This window comes from Haliotis rufescens, unplaced genomic scaffold, assembly GCF_023055435.1.
Source record: "Haliotis rufescens isolate VD_foot unplaced genomic scaffold, xgHalRufe1.0.p SCAF_3, whole genome shotgun sequence".
In the NCBI taxonomy this organism is placed as follows: domain Eukaryota; kingdom Metazoa; phylum Mollusca; class Gastropoda; order Lepetellida; family Haliotidae; genus Haliotis; species Haliotis rufescens.
Window position 1 is genome coordinate 15,505,167 of NW_025964001.1, and position 17,489 is coordinate 15,522,655.

A 17,489-nucleotide genomic window follows, 5' to 3' on the forward strand; every position below is an offset into this window, starting at 1 on the left:
AATGACAGGGAATATGTTGTGACCACATCCTCAAGAGGGATTCCTGGCTGGTTCATCCCCTGTTCTTCTTAGTACCATGTGACTTGATTGTCCATGAGAATTCCAAGTCAGGATAGGTTTCCAGTATGGCTCAATGTCTGCATACTGTTACAATGTGGGACAATCAGTCTAGCAGTCACAGCCTCACAAATAAAGCTGGTGCATTGCTGATTGTGGTATTAAAAAAGGCATTTATTTCTCCATTACTGCTGTTGTAGGTCCTATTGGCAAGGCTGTGCATGGTCTGCTGGTGATCCAGTCCCTGCGGCCCGACAGACTTACTGCCATGGCCCGAGTCTTTGTGGAGACAGCACTGTCATCTGAGTTTGTTCACTGTGGAGAAAAGGAACTCAACCTGGGAGAGATTGTAGAGAATGTGGTAAGTTTTGATCTATTCTTAGCAATCAGAGCTACTTGATTTTCAAGAATAACTACAATGAATGAGATTTTTTAATGAGAACTTTTTTATATTTGTTGGGGTAGATCATTTTGGTTTCTTAATAGAATATTATTGTGTTCAATAAACAATCCCTGAATTCACGTTGTGATGTCTGTATATGATTGTGTTTAGTTGTTGATCAAATGTCACCTTTATCATACCTTTATTTTATTTTATCCTGACTCATACTTATTGCTTATTATTATTATTAATCCAAGCAAAAGATTTTGTTAAAAAGGGTTAATTTTTATGGAAAGCTTGGATTATGATGCACAGAAAAAATTTCCAGCTGCCAAGATGGCACGAAAAAGAGAGTGATGTGTTACTGGGCTTGGTCACATGGTTCCGGTGCGCATGCACGGAATAAGGGTGCGTTTGGGTGAGCTGTTTTCTCTGTTCTTTGGGAACAGCACAGGAGGTTTCCACTACCTATTCGGAAGAGAGAGAGATAAGCAATAAGTATGAGTCAGAATAAGTATAAGTGATATTTTTACTCTAAAAAATACATGTTTTGTTTGCTGACCAGATAAAGGCCAACACGCCAGTGCTGATGTGCTCTGTCCCTGGTTATGATGCCAGCAGTAGAGTGGATGATCTGGCAGCCGAGTTGAACAAACCACTGACATCCATCGCTATTGGTAAGCTGGGCCCTACATCAACTACTGCAGGATTGTTTCATTTAGATTTCCTGGTTTCCACACATTTCCGATTTCATAAAACATAACTGATAACGACTATGATGTGAGCCCTTGATGATCTGGGTTAGAATTGGTCTTCAGCAGCCCATGCTTGACTTGGTTGATGCATGTCATCGTATCCAAATTGCCTAGATCGATGCTCATGATGTCAATCACTGGATTGTGTGGTCCAGACTCCATTATTATTTACAGACCGCCATCATATAGCTGGAATATTGCTGTGTAGCATTAAACAACAAAAACAACAACAAAAAACTAAAACTATGTCGTGAGATCAATTTAATATTTACTCATATTATCAATCAACGATTATCGTCTTTAAATTTAAATTTGAATTAAATGGCTTTACTTAACTGAGGGGGGCACGGGTGGCCCAGTCGTCTAAGGCGCCGCGATTCACTGTGCAGAGTTGCATCCTTGGTCATGCCAGAAACCTATGATTGTTGGTTCGAATCCCAGTTCGCCCCGATTATGTTTCTAGGTTTGTCAGCACCATACCCGTGCTCGTGGGTTTCACCGAAGTGGTAAATGTCTGAGACCTGCATCACTTCGGGCTTTCCTCCCACATTAAGCTGACACGGTGATATAACCGGAATACTGTTAAAAGCGACGTTAAACCCAACTCACTCACTCACTCACTTTAACGGAGACTGCCTCCGTGGTCTAGTGGTAGAGCGTCCGCCTGGAGAGCAGAAGGTCCGGGGTTCGATCCCCAGCCGCGTCATACCAAAAGACGTTAAAAGATGGTACTTGTTGTTACCCTGTCTGGCGCTCAGCATTAAGGGGCTAAAACAAGGACTGGTCGGCTCGGAGTCAGTATACTGTGTCTGAGTAGGGTATTCATGTTAAACTGCAGCATGGTATCTCAGTGTGCTAGCACTATAAATCGGCATCAGTCCGGACTAGTACAAGCAGCCACACACATACACGTGCAAGCTGTCGCTATATAAGTGCAATAATCTTCGACACGACGTTACACCCCATTTCACCTCACCTCACCTCACCCCACTCTTTAACTGCTTGTTACCAGGTTCTGCGGAAGGCTTCACCCAGGCGGAGAAAGCCATCAACTCATCCAGCAAGTCTGGAAGATGGGTGATGCTGAAGAACGTCCACCTGGCTCCACAGTGGCTGGTTCAGCTGGAGAAGAAGCTCCACAATCTCACGCCTCATCCCAGCTTCAGGCTGTTCCTCACCATGGAAATCAACCCGAAGGTAGGCTGGAACATACAGCCTGTTAGGGATATCGGGGCAGAGTAGTCCTCACTGAGGAGGATCAGATGGTTACAACATGGGAGCTGGCTGATTGTGTATCATCGTACCCTAATGCAGAGGATCGTTGCTCATACTACCAACCACAAGTTCATCTGATCCAGGTTTCATTTTTAACAGGCGGTGGGGGATGTCTTGAATATTGATTGGTGGGCATTATATGCAGGCTGTGGGGATTGCTCGAATATTGATTGGTGGGCATTATATGCAGGCTGTGGGGATGTCTTGAATATTGATTGTGGGGATGTCTTGAATATTGATTGGTGGGCATTATATGCAGGCTGTGGGGATGTCTTGAATATTGATTGGTGGGCATTATATGCAGGCTGTGGGGATGTCTTGAATATTGATTGGTGGGCATTATATGCAGGCTGTGGGGATGTCTTGAATATTGATTGGTGGCCATTATATGCAGGCTGTGGGGTTGTCTTGAATATTGATTGGTGGCCATTATATGCAGGCTGTGGGGATGTCTTGAATATTGATTGGTGGCCATTATATGCAGGCTGTGGGGATGTCTTGAATATTGATTGGTGGGCATTATATGCAGGCTGTTGGGATGTCTTGAATATTGATTTGTGGCCATTATATGCAGGCTGTGGGGATGTCTTGAATATTGATTGGTGGGCATTATATGCAGGCTGTGGGGATGTCTTGAATATTGATTTGTGGCCATTATATGCAGGCTGTGGGGATGTCTTGAATAGTGATTGGTGGGCATTATATGCAGGCTGTGGGGATGTCTTGAATATTGATTGTGGGGATGTCTTGAATATTGATTGGTGGCCATTATATGCAGGCTGTGGGGATGTCTTGAATATTGATTGGTGGGTATTATATGCAGGCGGTGGGGGATGTCTTGAATTTGGATTGGTGGGTATTATATGCAGGTGGTGGGGGATGTCTTGAATATTGATTGGTGGGCATTACATGCAGGCTGTGGGGATGTCTTGAATATTGATTGGTGGGCATTATATGCAGGCTGTTGGGATGTCTTGAATATTGATTGCTGGGCATTATATGCAGGCTGTGGGGATGTCTTGAATATTGATTGCTGGGCATATTACATGCAGGCTGTGGGGATGTCTTGAATATTGATTGGTGGACATTATATGCAGGTGGTGGGGGATGCCTTGAATATTGATTGGTGGACATTATATGCAGGCTGTGGGGATGCCTTGAATATTGATTGGTGGGCATATTACATGCAGGCTGTGGTGATGTCTTGAATATTGATTGGTGGGCATATTACATGCAGGCTGTGGGAATGTCTTTAATATTGATTGCTGGGTATTATTTTCAGGCTGTGGGGATGTCTTGAATATTGATTGGTGGGCATTATATGCAGGCTGTGGGGATGTCTTGAATATTGATTGCTGTCTTGATGGCAACATTGCAATATATTTTAATTGATTTCAAACCCTGGATGGATGTATTTTTTTAATAATCAGGATTTTTTTTATTCTTGAGTAACTGTTTGCCAATGATTCTACTCACCATTTTGTTCAGATTTCACTACAAGATTGAACCTGTGAAGATCCGTGTTAGAATAGGTCTTCAGCAACCCATGCTTGTTGTAAGAGGCGACTAGCTGGATCAGGTGATCAGACTCACTGACTTGGTTGATGCATGTGATCGTATCCCAATTGCATAGATCGATGCTCATGATATCAATCCATGGAAAGTCTGGTCCAGACTCGATTATTTACAGACCATGTCATATAGCTGGAATATTGCTGAGTCTGCGCTAAATAAACAAACACTACAATATAGTCAGCATGATGCACTGATAAATAACATAGTAAGGTATAGTTGTCAGTTGTTTCTTATGTTTCCTGTTGCAGCTTCCCTCCAACTTGTTGCGAGCCGGTCGTGTGTTTGTGTTTGAGCCCCCACCAGGTGTCGCTGCCAACCTCACCCGGACATTCAGCACGGTACCCACCTCCAGGATGTGCAGGGTGAGTGTGATCGTTGTCTTCAGTTTCAGTGAACCTTAACCTTTGTATCACTTCTGAGAATATGGCATCTTGTTACCAATGAAAATAATTGAATATCATTGCATCATTGTGACCGTTTGACCAAAGCAAATGGTCCAATGTTAAATTTCCCCTTCGACAGTGTCCCCAGTCTTATTGAGAATCTCCCTGGAGCCCCAAACCTAAAAGATTCTGGGTGGCAGATAAATATCAAATATTTCTTTTCCATCTTTTATCCATTTCCTTGATTTATAGAAACTGTAATCAAGAATAAAAGTTTGAGAAGGGAAAAACAAAAATACAAACATGTTTTTGCAATACATGCAAATCATCTTCAAGTATCACTTGAGCAAGTACTCAAATATAGTTGTTTCCTCAGCATCAAAAGCCCTTAAAAAAAATATTGTTATTTCTTGTTTCATCTTTAGGAAAGTCATTTTGCACACTGTGTATTCCACTGACACAAAATGTATGTACTGTGTACTGCAGGAGCCGAATGAGAGAGCCCGGTTGTACTTCCTCCTTGCCTGGTTCCATGCCATCGTACAGGAACGGATGCGCTACACTCCACTCGGCTGGGCCAAGAAGTATGAGTTCACCGAGTCAGACCTGAAGGTTGCTTGTGACATGCTGGACGTCTGGATTGACTCTGTTGCCCTGGTAGGTATTTCTGTGCTTTTATTCTGGCATGGGGAGTTGTCCGAGGGACTGCCTTTTGTTGTGCAGAGTTTCATCCCATACGTGTACCAGAAACCTTTGGTTTGATTAGTTTCTGGGTTGTCAATGCTGTCCTGTGCTCATAGGTTTCACCAAAGTGGTAAACATACCTCTGCCTCCCAATCATAAGCTGCCTCCCAATCAACCTGACATTGTGATATATTTTACATACCATTTGATGCAGCTTTCAAATGAAACTCATGCACTCTGTAAGATGATTTTTCTGAATAAAATACACAATTTTTTACTTATCCTGCATTATTCCTTAATATTTTTGCAAATATGGCAATAAAGACCACAGGTTATTCCCAAACTGGACAATTTATTTGAGCTTCATATCTGTCTGGTGACAAGCAGTAATGTGAAGTTCACATGACGTCATCACATCCGAGTCACGTGGTCTGGCTTGGTGGGTCCTACCTGCCTCACACTTCATTGACACAACTTTCTTTCTCAGTAGCTTCGTTGTCTGTCAAAAGTAAGCAGTAAATGCATTAAAGAGTAATGCAGGATAAGTCTACAATCGTAAAAAATATTTAGATTTTTCTAATTTTGATATTCTATTTTGTCAGGGTCGTACCAACCTGCCCCCAGAGAAGGTCCCATGGGATGCCATCAAGACTCTTCTGTCACAGTGTATCTATGGTGGAAAGATCGATAATGACTTTGACCAGGTAACACATTTGCCGTACATAGCATGTGTTTTATACGAATGTGAATTAGCACTTAAGAGGAACAAGGCTCCATAGTTCATTTCCAGTAGGGGTCACTGGTGTCCCAGTCATCTATGGCGCCGCAATTCGCTGTGCAGAATTGCGTCCCTTGGGCACGCCAGAAACCTATGATTGTGGGTTCAAATCCCGGTTCACCCAGATTATGTTTCTAGGTTTGTCAGCACCATACTCGTGCTCGTAGGTTTCACCAAAGTGGAAAACGTCTGAGACATGCATCACTTCGGGCTTTCCTCCCACATTAAGCTGACATGCTGCGATATAACTGGAATACTTTTAAAGGGGCGTTAAACCCAACTCATTCACTCACTCACTCATTTCCAGTATAGACCTAGACCATTTGCCGTGTGTGGTACCGAGACTTGGCCTCTGTTAAATTAAGGTAACCATTAATGCTTATACACATGATACAATGTGATGTAGCAGACATAATGGTTTTCAACTTGAATCAAACCTCCTGGTACGGCCAGTTGACTCAAACTTAGCTCCCCTGTTACTGTTAAAGTCTTATTCAAACATACCCTGGTATTTACCTTTAGGTTATAATCATCTACTATATACTACATATAATCATCTACTTCGTATCCCCTACATCCAGCGTCTCCTGAGCACATTTGTGGACAAGCTGTTCACCCCCAAGAGTTTTGAGGGTGACTACAAGTTGGTTACTAATGTAGATGGTGTCCCAGGGAAGAATATCTCGATGCCAGATGGAGTCAGGTAGGTAGCATGTTACCCTCGTATCCTCTCATGTGAACACCTTCAGGTGTCTCCCATACTCCAACATAGACTACTGTGACATGAGATCACTCGGTGGAACAGGACACAGGACAATGAGTGATCAAGCAGCCATGGTCTTTGTAGTATATTCACTGTATAGAATAAGATGTGGTCCTGCCTGCAGCAGTATTTCTTGAGGCGAACTTTACACTTTCCTCTTTGTGAGGGGTCACGGGTGACCCAGTCGTCTTAGGCGCAGCGATTCGCTGTGCAGAGTTGTGGCCCTTGGGCACGCCAGAAATCTATGATAGTGGGTTCGAATCTTTGTTCGCCCCGATTGTGTTTCTAGGTTTGTCAGCACCATACCCGTGCTCGTGGGTTTCACCGAAGTGGCAAACATCTTAGACCTGCATCACTTCGACTTTCCTCCCACATTAAGCTGACACGCCACGATATAACTGGAATAATGTTAAAAGCAACATTAAACCCCACACTCCCTCGCTCGCTCGCTCGCTCACTCACTCACTCACTCACTCACTCACTCACTCACTCACACACACACCCACTCACCCACTCACCCACCCACCCACCCACTCACTCACCCACTCACCCACCCACCCACCCACTCACTCACTCACTCACTCACTCACATTTGTGATCTGTTCTCTTGTAGACGGGAACAGTTTGTCCAGTTTGTGAATAACATGGAGGAGAGGCAGACACCGTCCTGGCTGGGGCTGCCCAACAATGCAGAGAAGGTTCTCCTGACAACTAGAGGTAAGCAAGGACAGACAGCATGTACATCAACCGTTCTCCACCTGTCCTTCAGACATCCCAACAATAAGCAAAGTGCTGTGGGTGAATGAGGAAACAAAATATGATTTATGGCTCTGATTCTTATCCTGGTGTTTCTGGGGCAGAAAAAGTCCCTAGCACCCCATGATAGTTTGTTTTTTAGCTAGAATGTGCGAAAGGGTATAATCTGGCTGGTTGGGTCATCATGCCCTATCATGGTTTGTTACTCATGCTGTCAACCACTGTTTTCTCTTGTTGAGATTTGTTAAGTCTCAATTTGGCTGTAAGAGTGAGGTGCAAAACGACATTCTGTCACTTGGATTCACATTCAACTTATCCAGATCATATCATATCATCATACCAAAAGACGTTAAAAGATGGTACTTGTTGTTACCCTGTCTGGCGCTCGGCATTAAAGGGCTAAAACAAGGACTGGTCGGCTCGGAGTCAGTATACTGTGTCTGAGTGTGGTATTCATGTTAAACTGCGGCATGGTATCTCAGTGAGCTAGCACTATAAATCGGCATCAGTCCGGACTAGTACAAGCAGCCACACACACACGTGCATGCACGTCGCTATATAAGTGCAATAATCTTGGATGCGACGTTAAACCCCATTTCACCTCACCTCACCTAATGATAAGAAGCACTGTAATGTTAAAGTGTTTGCTCACCAATGTCTGCTAGATGTGAAACACTCTTCAGTACCCCATTCACTGTTCTAGGTAGCGACATGATTGCCAAGCTGATGAAGATGCAGCTGTTGGAGGAAGATGACGTGATCGGCGCCAAGGCCGATGACCATGAGGATCACAGAATGGCTGATGGTCGCCCCGCCTGGATGAGAACCCTCCACCAGTCTGTAGGAACCTGGCTCAAGCTGGTGCCTCAGGTCAGTGTTACACAAGGCCGAGATTTGTCCACTTGCAGACTGTCAAGTGATGATTTCATGTTGCAAACATCAGTGTTGTCATTACCTGTGAAGATGGGGTTAGCATTGATCTTCAATCCATTCTTGTTAGAGGCAACTAACAGGATAGTGGTCAGGCTCGCTGACTTGGTTGATGCATGTCATCGTATCCCAATTGCGTTGATTGATGCTCATGATGTCAATCACTGAACTGTCTTGTCCAGACGCGATAATTTACAGATTACTGTCATATAGCTGGAATATTGCTGAGTGTGGCATTAAACAACAAACAAACAGTTTTGTCATTTGTACATCTTGTATTTAAGGAAATTATTTGTATCTGTAATATTTTCAGTTCAGTGGTATATAATTAATGAATATACACAATAATAACCCTTGACATTGAATGAATATAAACGCAGATCAATGCTTCTCTGCAGATGTCTGATATTGCTTGCAGGAACGTCAAATTTTTGTTTAATCCTAAATGTATTTTCATCCCTACTCTGTGATGTGCGAGCTGTTTCACAAAGTCTCTCATAATCTCAAATAATCTCAAATAATCTCACAATCTCTAGTAGGAAACTGTTCAAACTTCTTGTATCACTGAACAACTCCTACGTACTAACTAGTTAATTCTTCTATCCATCTCGGGGATTCTGGGAAAGATTTGGTCCACGTCCTGTTTGTCGTAAGCAACTTAATGAATCAGGTGGACAGTGTGGCGACTTGATGTCATCATACCCCGATGGCATGGGCCGTTGCTCATGATATCAGTCCCTGGTTTGTCTGGTCCAGTCTTCATTATTTACAGTTTGCCATCACATAGCTGTAACATTGCTGAGTGTGGTGTTAAGAAACAAACAAACCTGCATCATGTATGTCCGTGGGCGGTCGGGTAGCCTAGTGGTTAAAGCGTTCGCTCGTCACGCCGAAGACCCGGGTTCCATTCCCGACATGGGTACAATGTGTGAAGCCCATTTCTGGTGTCCCCCGCCGTGATATTGCTGGAATATTGCTAAAAGCGGCGTAAAACCAAACTCACTCACTCACTCACTGTATGTCCGTACAGGAAGTGCAAGATACACAATAAGATTAAAACAAATCTCATTTCTAAGGAAATTCAACTTGTTTACAAATGAACCCCAACAATTATTTTCCTGAACAGCCGGAAGATGCAGTGGTGAGTGTAGCCGTTCCTGTCCACACGGAAAGGGTTTATTGTTTGCTTCGTCCAGGATAGTATTGGAGATGCTGGTTGAGGATAGTTTCTGTGTAGGGCAACAGGATGTACTTCCTGTGGTAACAAGACAGCCGTTTATTGTATGGGAAACATGCAGTACTGAGGAACATCCCTGATTTCCCTGTGTATTTTATCTTCATCCCATCAGGTTAAATATGCTGGACCCTTTCGCCACCATAGCTTCGTTTCAGAAGTGGCATCACCCACCATCTCTTAATTATTCTAACGATGGAGCTTGAAATTAAATACCAATCTAAACACCTCCAAAAGTTTGGAATAGATCAACATTTCAAATCACGGTCTGTTAAAGGCAAGCCCTGGATACATTTAATGAAATGAGAAGGCTGTTATGAATTTATCTCATACTGTAAAAAGTATTTTCCGGAGTATTACGAAGGGAAGGGAAATGAAATCCTTAAGCTATTGGAAATACAATCAGTAAGGTGATTCTTGACTGCTAATGAAATGGCTGCATGTTTGAATCATGTAAGCACTGTGTTTTGTTGGACTCCTATTTTTGGTCATATCAAGACATTTTGACTCAAAACAAGCTATAGTGCTGAATAGGTCCAGGGTATTTACCAATAGAATGAAGATACACTGACTGATGGAGGCTGCATAGAGGAGTAGCTAGAGGATTGTTTTTTTCGGGATTCAGTTATGGTTTTGTTTCTTTTGCTGTAAGTCATAGAGTAGAAAGTTTTTCTTTTATGTGTTTTGTCCCTGTGCACCACACAGTATATGAAAGCATTTAGAGTGAAGGATCAAACTATTTTGTCATCATTTTCAAAGCCTTGTTGTATGTCCGCCACTCTAAGTGTGTTCATCAACTGTTGGAATACCTAATACCTAGCACCCAAGTAGCAGCTTTACTTACCATTTACATCTTGATATTTCCATCATTCCGTCAACTGTCACTTGAACCGTGTGTGGAAGCACCTATTTTTTGTTTATTTTTTACCCATTTTCCCTTTTTTCTTACCTCAACATTTATTACCCACTTAAAGTATGCACCTTCTTTTGAAGACTTTTTTTAAACTAAAATATTTTAAATTAATTTCTTTTCATATTTGAGACATTCTTTTAGATTTACAGGAATAGATTTTCTATTCCCTATTTTTTTGTATTCTGTATACAGTAACGCATGTGTGTTTTAACCCTGTTGTATGTGACTGTAACACTTAATCTCATTGTAATACGTCGTTCACAGTAACTGTTCTTAACTTTGTTTCATAACTCAGATGTTCAGTGTAGACTTTTTGTTCTCAACTTCACATTTTTTTGTTCAGTCATACATTAAACATTTTGAAGCCTAAATTTGAATTCCGCTTTCAATGCTTGTTGACCTTTCAGTCGCTGGGCGCCATGAAACGAACAGTTGAAAACATCAAGGATCCACTGTTCCGGTTCTTTGAGCGTGAAGTGAACGCTGGAGCACGCCTCCTGAACGATGTACGTCAAGATCTCCTGGACGTGATGAAAGTGTGCAACGCTGAGAAGAAGCCCACCAATCACCACAGATCCATGATGGCTGACCTTGTCAAGGGTAGGAAATTATTCTTACTAATTATTGTGAAAAATATTTCATGACAAGTACTAAGTTTTCACATCAACTGATCAACTGCATTGAGCATTTGCTTGGTGAGGTAGATTAATGGTTTAAGTGTTTACTCGCCCTGCATAGAACATGGGTTCAATTCCCCAACTCGGATAGAAAGCAATTGCTAGAATATTTCTATAAGTGCCATGAAAACCATACAGTTTCATTTTAATGCCAGCCTAGTGGTTAAAGCGTTCACTCGTCACGCCGAAGACCCGGGTTCAATTCCTGACATGGGTAAAATGTGTGCAGGCCTCTTTCTGGTGTCCCCCGCCGTGATATTGCTGGAATATTGATTAAAGCTGCGTAAAACCATACTTACTCCCTCACTTACTCATTTTAATGCCCTGCCCCATCGAAGTGATGGATACAGAAAGCCTTTATCATTACAGTCTTGCCAGAGCAGATATTTGTACAAAGTTTTATGGAGTTGTTGTACATCAGCTCTTGTATTCAGCCTCTTCCACAAGCAGGTGGACAAACTGATCATTTACAATGTCACATTTGATTGCACATGTCATTGTCTTTAAGATTGGGCGGGGTTATGGATGACTGTTTTCTTGTTATTTCTGGGGCAAGTATTGCAATCATAAGCTAACAACCATTTAAGAATAAAATCTAGGGAAAAGTTTTTAAATTACCTGTTAATATAGTTAAACTTTTTAGGTCAAACTGCTGTTTAAATGGCTGAAGTTGATTAATATTTTCATTGCTCCACAATAATTATCTGCTACAGAGTTACAATCTGCCTAATGGTAAAAATGTTAGTCCACCAGGAAATATCTCTGGTCCTTCATCAATTTTACTTGTCTTGGACGAGCAGCTTTATGTTAATTTTAGAAACCCTATTGCTGGTTCAGTTGGTTTGAAGAGAAGACATTTTCAATCTCTACTGTTGTAAAACAAATGTATATATCAAATGGTCAAGTCCAGGGTATCTGTGTTATACAGCTGTATTGCAAACTCTTTTCTATGCAGGCATAATCCCCGAGACCTGGCGCCGCTACATCATCCCAGGTGGTTTGACTGTCATCCAGTGGATCACTGACTTCAGCCAGCGTATCAAGCAGCTGCAGAAGATTGTGCAGACGACAGGCTCTGGTGGAGCTAAGGAACTCAAGGTGGGTGTGGCAGTTAGAACTAAGGAGACCATGGTAGTCATGTTAGTCCAAGACAAAAGCGATGATGCTATGTAACCCCGTGGTGATTCCAGGGCAGGGTGGGGCAGGGTGGGGCAGGGTGGGCCCCAAGTACTTCATGCTTGTCATAAGAGAAACCAAACTGTAGATCAGCTGGTTACAGTGTATGACCTGTCTGATTGCGTGTCATCCTTCACAGACAATGTGGATGTTAGTCATGCTATCAACCACTGGTTGGACTGGCCAAGTCTCAATTCATAACAAGCAGCTGTGATGCAGCTGGAAGGTTAGATATGGCTCGGTGATCTTACTGTACAGAGTTGCGTTAAGCAAAGTGACATTAGACCATTCCACTTCCTTACATTCTCACACTGTTCTGCTTGGTGTGTTACAGAACTTGAATGTCTGGTTGGGTGGACTCTTCATCCCAGAGGCATACATCACGGCTACACGGCAGTACGTGGCCCAGGCTAATGGATGGTCTTTGGAAGAACTCTACCTTGATGTAAGTACTTTTCACACTGTGTACAGATTCCAAAATGCTTGGAATATGACTTCTAAACAATATAAAAATTCCACTTTTTCTATCACTGGACACGGTTGCTAATTTGAATTTGAATTCGACTTGTCTTTTATGTAAGCTTTGCCAAGATGATTTTGAAAAACAAAATGTACCAGTATTTTCCAAATGTATTGTATGTGTTTTGTATTTCAAATTGTAGTATACCGGTAGTATGGCACACCTGTAGTAATTAGTCTTGGTTCCCACATTCTCACTTTTACCTTTCAGGTGAACGTAACCGGCAAAGCTGGAGCTCTTGATGCGTGCAGCTTCGGAGCAATAGGTAGGAGCTGATGCATTTACAACAGAACATTCTCACCAGCAGCAAGTCTTCCTTATTGATCTGATGAACACTAAAACATTGTTATAACCATTCAGGACTGTTTATGGTCATGAAATCGGCATTGGTTACAGGTGGACCAGTGGTCCTAGTAGCCACGATTAACTGTACAGTATGACGAATGACGATCTGGGTCATCAACAACCCATAATTGCCATAACAGTGTTCAGTATGACGAATGACGATCTGGGTCATCAACAACCCATAATTGCCATAACAGTGTACAGTATGACGAATGACGATCTGGGTCATCAACAACCCATAATTGCCATAACAGTGTACAGTATGACGAATGACGATCTGGGTCATCAACAACCCATAATTGCCATAACAGTGTACAGTATGACGAATGACGATCTGGGTCATCAACAACCCATAATTGCCATAACAGTGTACAGTATGACGAATGATGATCTGGGTCATCAACAACCCATAATTGCCATAACAGTGTACAGTATGACGAATGATGATCTGGGTCATCAACAACCCATAATTGCCATAACAGTGTACAGTATGACGAATGACGATCTGGGTCATCAACAACCCATAATTGCCATAACAGTGTACAGTATGATGAATGACGATCTGGGTCATCAACAACCCATAATTGCCATATGCGATTAATGGGAGTGGGTGACTTGGATAATGCATGTCAAAGTATCACATTTGTGTGGACTGATGCTCATGATGTCACTGTCTGGTCCAAAGTCAAATATTTACAGACCGCTGTCATATAGCTTGAATATTGCTGAGTGTGACATGAAACAACGAAGTGTGCAGCGTTGCACCCTTCGTAGTGCCAGGATCATGGGTTCAAATCCCATATATGCCCTGATTATGATCCTTGGTTTGTCAGTACCACACGATTGCTGACGGGCTGCTCCAATGTGGTAAACATCTACATCCTGTTAGGTTTTCCTCCCTCACTGAAGACCGCCTCCTAGTCTAGTGGTAGAGCGTCCGACCGGAGAGCGGAAGGTCCGGGGTTCGATCCCCGGCCGCGTCATACCAAAAGACGTTAAAAGATGGTACTTCTTGTTACCCTGTCTGGCACTCGGCATTAAGAGGCTAAAACAAGGACTGGTCGGCTCGGAGTCAGTATTCTGTGTCTGAGTGGGGTATTCATGTTAAAATGCGGCATGGTATCTCAGTGAGCTAGCACTATAAATCGGCATCAGTCCGGACTTGTACAAGCAACCACACAAACACATACGTACATGCATGTCGCTATATAAGTGCAATAATCTTGGACGCGACGTTAAACCCAATTTCACCCCACCTCACCTCCCTCACTGAGCTGTCTAGACGTGATACAACTGACATGTTCTTCTATGTGGACGCACTTGCTCACTCACTGTCATCAGAATTACTTGTGAAAGACCAACACATACTGGTCAGGTCCAGGTAGTAGTGTGATGGTAACAATGGGATGTTTGCTGCAGGCCTCAAGCTGCAGGGAGCGGTGTGCAAGGACAACAAGTTGGAGCTGTCATCCACCATCTCTACAGAGCTGCCTCTCACTCTCCTGCGCTGGATCAGGTACGCTCCTCACTTCAGTATCATGCAGACTTCAGTCATATGTTATATTTTGGTGCCATCAGCTTAATCCTCTTGTAGAAATATGATCCAACGTAATTTTACTTGTCAATGCTTCCTTACACAAATATTACTAAATATGAGTCTTTGTTCAATCCCTTCTACCTCAAGATATGGGGAGTCACTGTAACTGCATAGATATGTATCTGACCTGACATTACGATCATTTTATCTGTGCACTAGTTAAATAGTTACATAGGGACACTGATGGTTCAGTCGTGTAAGTCGCCACAATTGGCTGTGCAGAGTTGTATCACAAGCTTTCTGTCAGAGATCTCACAAGACCCGAGTTGTATACCACTCGCCCCCCGTGTCAATGCGGAGTTGTATACAACTAATTGCATACAACTAGTTGTACCGTGTGAATGCCCCTTAAGGCGCCGTGATTCGCTGTGCAGAGTTGCGTCCCTTGGGCACGCCAGAAATCTATGATATTTGGTTCGAATCCTGGTTTGCCCAGATTGTTTCTAGGTTTGTCAGCACCATACTCGTGTTTGTGACTTTCCTCTAAGTGTAAATGTCTAACACCTGCATCACTTCAGGATTCAGCTGACATGCTGTGATGTAACTGGAATACTGTAATGAGTATAATTATTATCCCCCGCCGCGCGAAAGCGCGAAGCGGGGGATATAGTATTCACGACCGTCCGTACGTCCGTCCCACCTGTTTGTTGCCGCGATATCTCAAGAACTAAACACTGGATTGTCTTCATATTTGGAACTATGGTGTATATACAGACTCCGCAGACACCAGTCGGTTTTGGTGACCTTGATCCCATTTTCAAGGTCACAGCAGGCAAATCTGCTTTTAGAGTTGGAAAACGGTGTTGCCGCGATATCTCAAGAACTAAACCTCTCGATTGTCTTCATATTTGGAACTATGGTGTATATACAGACACCAGTCGGTTTTGGTGACCTTGACCCCATTTTCAAGGTCACAGCAGGCAAATCTGCTTTTGGAGTTAGAAAACGGTGTTGCCGCGATATCTCAAGAACTAATTGCTGGATTGTCTTCATATTTGGAACTATAGTGTATATACAGACACCGCATACACCTGTCAGAATTGGTGACCTTGACCCCATTTTCAAGGTCACAGCAGGCAAATCTGTTTTTGGAGTTGGAAAACGGTGTTGCCACAATATCTCAAGAACTAATCGCTGGATTGTCTTCATATTTGGTACTATGGTGTATATGGCGGGGGATATTTCGTCACTCTGTGACAAATACTTGTTCAATAAGAAAGACACTTGATGGTTTTTTTGATAATCTGAAATTACAACATAGACTTTGATCTTGATTGAGACGTTTGTGAGGGCTGTGAAATGTTAACCTGCTCATGTTATTTCCAGACTTGAAGGCAAGGAGCCATCCAAAGGGAAGGTAACTCTGCCAGTGTACCTGAATGCCACCAGGGGGCATCTGCTGTTTACACTGGACTTTGATCCAACAACGCCACTGACTGCAGCTGGCCACAGCTTCTACGAGAGAGGAGTCGCTATCACCTGTTCAGACATCAGCTAGATGTCTCACAACAAACTCTCCTCAACCAGGATGGTTACTAGGGAGATATTTACCCTGACATTTTCTTTTCATACATGTTTTCTTGGTGTTTGCTTCTGGGAACCTGCAAAATCCTGCCTGTCAACAATGTTTGTCATGAATAGTGTCAAGAAGAAAATAAGAAAATGAAAGCTCTACTTTTCAACAACTCATTTTTTAACTCATCTCCACTGTCCTTCCTATTATTTTATTATTATTATTATTATTATTATTATCAGCAACAAATGCGCACACAGACACAGAAGTGTGTATACTGCGCTATACAAATGAGTGTATTATTATAACTCTTGGTGTTTTCAAACATTTGGTTCTTTGTCATAATTTCAGTGACTTGATACCTTACAAGACTGTTATTAGATGTTCTTGTTTTGAAATACAAGTGAATAATTTTCAGAAGTCATGAATGCTTATGTTTTGTTTCAAATGAAATACATATAACAGAAATAAATTGTAACTATTTTGCCATGTTGTAATAAAATTTGATTAAAAGTAGTGCTCAGTTATGTGAAGAAATCTTATACAGAATTTGATCTTGCAATTCAGATTTAGAGCATAAGAAATATGTTGAAATAAAGAGGTTTTCATACTTCATGTGCTTTCATGCAACATGTCTTAATATTATGCAGGTGTTTGAGACACATCTCCCAGTTTGTTGAAAATTGCTTAATAAATATCAACTTGAAGTTATTGTTTTGTTGTTTCTTGGATATTTTTAGGAATTGCTTGTACCTGGATAGTGTCTACTGTTTTATTGCAATCGGAATGGCACAGATCAGAGGCCATGTACCAATATATATCAGTGTATGGTCCCTGCATAGATCAATACTTAAACTTGAACACTGTTGTCTTTTGTGGAGACTTCACCTGAACCTGTTGGGACACTGAGGACAGTAGCCAAGGGCGGATCCAGCATTTTCAAAAGGGATGGGTCCAAAATATCAAAATCCTCTCTCCGTCAGTTTTACTATCAACAACATACTACATTTGGTTTTATAGTGGGTGGGGGTGGACCCCCCCCCCCCCCCCCTCTGGATCCAACTATGGTAGCAGTTGAGTCTTTCAATAGAGATATAACTACTGTTTAGGGCTTCTTGTTGTCTCGGACTAGTGAAGATCCGTGGTAGTTTTGGTCCTCAGCAACCCATGCTTGCT

The 17,489-nt window shown here is 42.4% G+C and overlaps 1 protein-coding gene across 4 annotated transcripts in view; it reads left to right on the forward strand.

Moving 5' to 3' along the window:
• Nucleotides 1-17,020, forward strand: part of LOC124134868 (cytoplasmic dynein 1 heavy chain 1-like) — a 97,165-nt gene extending 80,145 nt beyond the window's left edge. For 2 of the 4 annotated variants that reach the window (XM_048403802.1, XM_048403803.1), the window contains exons 78-93: nt 258-418; nt 1,005-1,116; nt 2,207-2,391; nt 4,293-4,406; nt 4,914-5,084; nt 5,714-5,815; nt 6,471-6,592; nt 7,266-7,369; nt 8,112-8,278; nt 9,465-9,479; nt 10,893-11,085; nt 12,118-12,260; nt 12,673-12,783; nt 13,069-13,123; nt 14,623-14,719; nt 16,127-17,020. In XM_048403802.1, the coding sequence (XP_048259759.1) occupies nt 258-418; nt 1,005-1,116; nt 2,207-2,391; nt 4,293-4,406; nt 4,914-5,084; nt 5,714-5,815; nt 6,471-6,592; nt 7,266-7,369; nt 8,112-8,278; nt 9,465-9,479; nt 10,893-11,085; nt 12,118-12,260; nt 12,673-12,783; nt 13,069-13,123; nt 14,623-14,719; nt 16,127-16,298 (2,024 nt within the window). In that variant the 3' untranslated portion in view covers nt 16,299-17,020. The remainder of the gene's footprint in view (nt 1-257; nt 419-1,004; nt 1,117-2,206; nt 2,392-4,292; nt 4,407-4,913; nt 5,085-5,713; nt 5,816-6,470; nt 6,593-7,265; nt 7,370-8,111; nt 8,279-9,464; nt 9,480-10,892; nt 11,086-12,117; nt 12,261-12,672; nt 12,784-13,068; nt 13,124-14,622; nt 14,720-16,126) is intronic. The other 2 variants (XM_048403804.1, XM_048403805.1) reach the window with 1 other exon arrangement.
• Nucleotides 17,021-17,489: the final 469 nt, after the last annotated feature.